The sequence below is a fragment of the Carassius auratus genome, chromosome 1, assembly GCF_003368295.1.
Source record: "Carassius auratus strain Wakin chromosome 1, ASM336829v1, whole genome shotgun sequence".
Taxonomy (NCBI): domain Eukaryota; kingdom Metazoa; phylum Chordata; class Actinopteri; order Cypriniformes; family Cyprinidae; genus Carassius; species Carassius auratus.
The window spans coordinates 1,431,885-1,437,146 of record NC_039243.1 but is presented as its reverse complement, the minus strand read 5'-3'; the positions used below and the strand labels follow the sequence as shown (position 1 = coordinate 1,437,146).

Below are 5,262 nucleotides of genomic sequence, written 5' to 3'. Positions count from 1 at the left end.
CAGGAATTGGCCAATGGCGTTTACGCCATGACGCAATAGCGTGTGATGTGCTTAGGGCTTATGGGAAATTTAGTTTTATTTTCGAGGTTTTCATTATTATTATTATTATTATTATTGTTATTATTATTACTCCTTGTTTATATGTTGTGTCTGTGTTGGTGCTGGAAGATTGTTAAAACAATAAATGCCAGCAAAAACGGATAATGAAGCTCTTTGTTATTCTATTTATGCTGCTGTCTTGCTCTATTTTAAGTTCTCTCTCGTCCCACTTATTCAAGTCTTTTACAATTGTGTTGTGTTTCTGGTCAAAGTTTTTTATATTCTATTTTAGTTTTTTTTACTAATATAAAAAAATCCCATTGCTCTCCGAGGCCATGTTTTTAAACGCAGTAATACTTTTAGTCATTAGGTGGCGCTAACTAGCTATTCAAACTTGCGTTGAGGTAAAATATCAGGTGAAATATCCAGTTTAGATTTCAATTTGGGTCATTATTATGCAATATTTCATAGCTCATTCTAATTAGTATCCAGTATTCTTTACTGTTATTTTTATCTGTTCATAACAGTGTTAAAAAATATATAGTGCTATTCAATTAAATATAAATGAAATAAAAAATGTGAAACTTTTTGTGGTTAATATTAACAACGTTTGGCCTTTTCATAATATCCGGACACATAACTTATTCTGCTATAAATTAATGCTTTACAGCTTAAAGCTGCTATTTAAATAAATAAATGTATGCATTAAACAGACGCTTTTATCCAAAGCGACTTACAGTTCATTCAGGCTATCAAATTTTACCTACCACGTTTTCCCGGGGAATCGAACCCCCGACCTTGTGCTTGATAGAGCAGTGCACTACCAGGACAGAGTTTGGAGACCCCTGGCCTAAATCTTAGTCAATGTGAAATATTTAGACTGAAAAAAAAGGTATACAAATGTAAAAATGTAAGACCATAACTAGTGAAGACCACACATGATAATAATTATATAAATTGTGGCAGTTTGAAACTTTTATTCTCTTAATTTGATGTAGTATCGTCCTTCACCCAACAGATGTCAGCATTGCATTGCGTCCGTTTTATCGCTAGACAGAAAAAAATATAACCATTTGGTTGCTTTGTAGAAGGTTATTCCGTGGCCATATATCATAATAAAGACGAAACAAGCAAACAACAGCAGGGTAATTTTATTGCATTACTTTGAGTATGTGATGATAAAGAACACTAACAGAAAATGGCATCTATGAAATCTAGCTTTCCAGAGATGATACTGATTATTGCCATATTTCTCAAAACCTCCAAAGCACGTCAAAAAAAAAAAAAAAAAGGAGAGCATCATATACGTTTATTAACACCCTCAATCACTCCCTGCAGCCCGACAGTTTCAAGAAATCAGTGCCATGGTGAGCAAAGAGATAACAAGTACAGAAGTATCCTAGTACATGGAACAACAGATGACAAACCCAAGACTTTAGATTGCAAAACAGATTCGATTTGCAACAGAGAAATCAAAATATCATGCACTTAATGGATCGAAAATGTCAAACAATTCTAAAATACAAAATCACATTTGGTCTAATCTGTACAAATAAATTAGCAGAAGAACAAAACTCTGGCTTTGCTCCCTACAGATTTCCTGCTTTACTGGCTCATATAAAGGCAACTCTAAATTACTGCAAAACGACCCCAGAATACAGCAGTGTTATAGGCACACCCTCTTAAGAAAACACACACCAACAAATGCAAATAGCTTTCTTGTGTTTCTGCAGCAGAGTCAAAAAGTCAAGCAGTCTACTTTCAAACATACAGATACTGTACTTTCAAGTTTCAGCAGGACAAGTTTTTTTTCTTCTTTTTGCCAGATTCAAATCTTTTTCCAGTCGCATACTTACATCCACCCTAAAAAGTGTTTAGCTATTCATAATCGGGACATGAGCTTTTCACGTCAGTAAATACAAAAGCAGAACGGATCTTTCATATCCAAAGTGCCTATACAACCAATCACACATTACGTTTTCAAACTGACTCTGGGAGCTGGAATCGGAAGCCAAACTGGAAGAAGAGGAAAGCAGGGAGACAAGCAGACAACCACTATACAGACAGTTCTCAATGTAGCTATGTTAAAGGCTGGTTTACACTTAATTACTTTTAAAAACAGAACAGGTGAATGTCCTTCTTCTGTTGAACACAAAAGAAGATATTTTGAATAATGTGGGTAACAAAACAGTTGCTGATCCACACTGACCTGACTTCCATAGAATAATAATAAAAAAAAAAAATACTATGGAAGTGTGTGGGGACCAGAGTCTCTTAGCTACCCACATTCTTCAAAATATCTTCTTACAATGAACTGAAATGCTACTGTATATCGAAATACTTTATAAACTGTGCTGGATGTTAAGTTTTCTGTGGAAGGGGAACATTTGAGCTCCTATATGAAACATACTGTTTATAATTACTACTACATGGTGACTTTCAAGTTGGAATTGTGTATATCGCAGAACTGTAAAAAAAAAATATTTTAGGCATATTTTGAGTTTTGATATTTGGGGTACCTGGCAACCCTGCTTTCAAGCCTTTCCAAACGCAAGAAACTCACTCAGAACAAACTCACCTCGAGACACACAAATGTCAATTTATGTGTTATATTATCATCTCAAATATCAACAAGTTTGATATTCTCTTAACTGGTGGAATGATAATCTGTAACTAAAGAAATTGAAGTCTGTGCTGCTTATAATACACAAGTTGGCTTGTGAAATCTGCAGACTGGCTCTTACTTTGAACAATGTACTCGTACAGATTATACAAATCGGGGCAAACATCATGTAGTGTATTCTGGTCTTTTAGTTAATATTAAGTTTCAAAGATTCGCAGAATTGCTATACTGTATATGTATTTATGGATTTATATTTGAAACTGTCTCCATGTTGTTTCCCTAAGTAGTATTATTCTTTCAGCTGCAGGCCCTTGCTGACCTCAGCCTCAGCACTGCATTCTGGGAAGTGGGGAGGTTGGGCAGAGTGAGGGGAGGGCAGAGGTGCTGATGGTGCATTGGGGGTTGTTGAGGCTAAAGGCTCAATGGGAGCAGCACTCCTAGAGTCCTCTGATTGGACAGATGAGCGTCCCCTATGGGAGCGTCGTCTCTCTGGGTGGGTGGAGGAGGGGCTCTTTCCTGGAGGAGGGAGGCTGCGGTCCTGACGCCGGCGAGAAAGCTGGATGGTTTCCTTATCTAGAGCTGTGTTCTACAGGAGAGTAACAATATGTTAATGTTCACATGAATAATGTGCACCCACCTAAAAATGAAAAGGAAACTGAAAACAATTCAGTAGGGAAAGAGTAAGTGAGATGAAGTTATGATCTGGGAGGAAGAGATAGAGATCATTTCAATCTTAAAGAGACAGTGCACCAAAATAAAAATTCTGTCATCATTTATTCATCTTGTTTCAAAATGTTATGACTGAATTTCTTCTGTGGAACACGAAAAATATGTTGGTCCACAAGACAAGGTAAATTATGTTTATTAATTATGTTTTTTAAAAAGAAAATGATGTCATGACTGTTGCAGGTCAAAACTTACTGTGACCTTTGCTTTAAAGAGCCAGTAAGATGAAAATTCTAAGCTTCCTATCACTGTTTATAAGTCCTGTACATTAGGTTTAAATCCATCCAAGGTTAAAAAACATTGTCATTTTGTCAAAATATCATTTTAAAATTATCTCAATTCTCAGAGATCCCCAAAAGGTTTGCGCAAAGCTGCTTAAACCCCACCTTTCGGTTGCATACTGTGTTCTGATTGGTCAACTGACATAGTTTTGATTGGTTGTTCCGCACACAACTTCACGGTAAACAATGCGTTAGCATCTGTTTGGGGTGAATTATGTCGTATTCTTCTCATCGCGAAGTAAACAGTAAAATAAAAAAACTTGAACAGTCTCGCTGCTTTTTCTTCTGTGTGGGTGTATTCAAGCCGCACGCTTCAGTTTGAATCTGAATAGCGCATTCAGCGCGGGGGTGTGGTCACATTAGATGTAATGAAGGGAGATTTGAAAAACGGACATCGCGTTATTTTCACATGGATTACTTTATCACAGAATATCTGTTAGCAGCACTTGTTTAATTTTAAAGTAGACATGTCAACCTTTCTATAGATATCTCTCTCATGTCTCTTCGTTGAGTATTCACGGAGCTACACTTCATTTTAATGACGTGTTTGTAAATGAAGATCAGCGCAGACAGGCTGCAGACAGCACACATACTGATATAAGACGCTCGGGAGAAAACAAACACATAACTTCATAATCATACTTCGCGTTGTGATTCGGAGATGCTCGTTGGTCTAAATAAAGTTGGTAATGAACCCTCTTTTATGGCCAAACGCTTTGAAATCCCGCCTTGTACTCACCGAGATTAGAAAAGCAGTCATCAGTGAAATGTTGTGAACACAACAAAAGGGATTTGTTGTACTGCTCTGGTATTGTGGTAAAAATTAATTTTAGCCATTGGTTCTTCTGATTTTCATTCTTTGGCAATGAAAATAAAACAAACTTGCCTTTACAATTAAAAACACACCGTCTCCTCGACATGATGCTCTCTCACCAACCAGAGCGTCTGTGTGTGTGTGTTTGGGGGGGGGGGGGTGTTCAGAGTTTTGTTTCTCCCAACACAGTAGGCGGAGATTATTATGCAAAGTGCTCCTAGTGACGTACATAGAGATGGGCAAAAGATTTGAAATCTATAACGACTCGTTTCAGCGATTCAGAGTCGACTCCTTACTTTAGAAGCCAATAAATTTATAAATCGTGTACTTTTTGGTTTAATTACTTTGCACATTGTTTACACTGATGGACAGCTACATCATACACTGTAATACAGGTAATTTTTGATTTCCCATCTGTGTGGCTCTTTAAAGGGTCATTTTTCATTTGCGTTTTACACTTTGAAAAAAAATTGTATATTTGTAGTTTTTTTTTATGTTTTTTGTTTTTTGTTTAAAAAAAAAAAAAAAATATATATATATATATATATATATATATATATATATATATATATATATATATATATATATATTTAGTTGGGCAGAAATAGTGGTGACACCATAGATATAAGTAGTTATTATATCTAAAAATTAAACATTCTGCCTCTAGTTTGACACTGTAACTAAATAATGCCACCAAAACAACTTTTGTGCTCTGCAGAATCAAGAAAGTCACAGGAACAACATTTGAGTGAGTAAATGATGGTAGAATTTTCACTTTT

At 35.9% G+C, this 5,262-nt stretch overlaps 1 protein-coding gene across 6 annotated transcripts in view; it reads right to left on the bottom strand.

Moving 5' to 3' along the window:
* Positions 1–1,172: 1,172 nt before the first annotated feature.
* The window catches only part of LOC113111713 (serine/threonine-protein kinase DCLK2-like), a 50,353-nt gene continuing 46,263 nt past the window's right edge, over positions 1,173–5,262 (bottom strand). For 2 of the 6 annotated variants that reach the window (XM_026276779.1, XM_026276861.1), the window contains exon 17: positions 1,173–3,248. In XM_026276779.1, coding sequence (XP_026132564.1) covers positions 2,952–3,248 — 297 coding nt within the window. In that variant the 3' untranslated portion in view covers positions 1,173–2,951. The remainder of the gene's footprint in view (positions 3,249–5,262) is intronic. The other 4 variants (XR_003293365.1, XR_003293375.1, XM_026276988.1 and 1 more) reach the window with 3 other exon arrangements.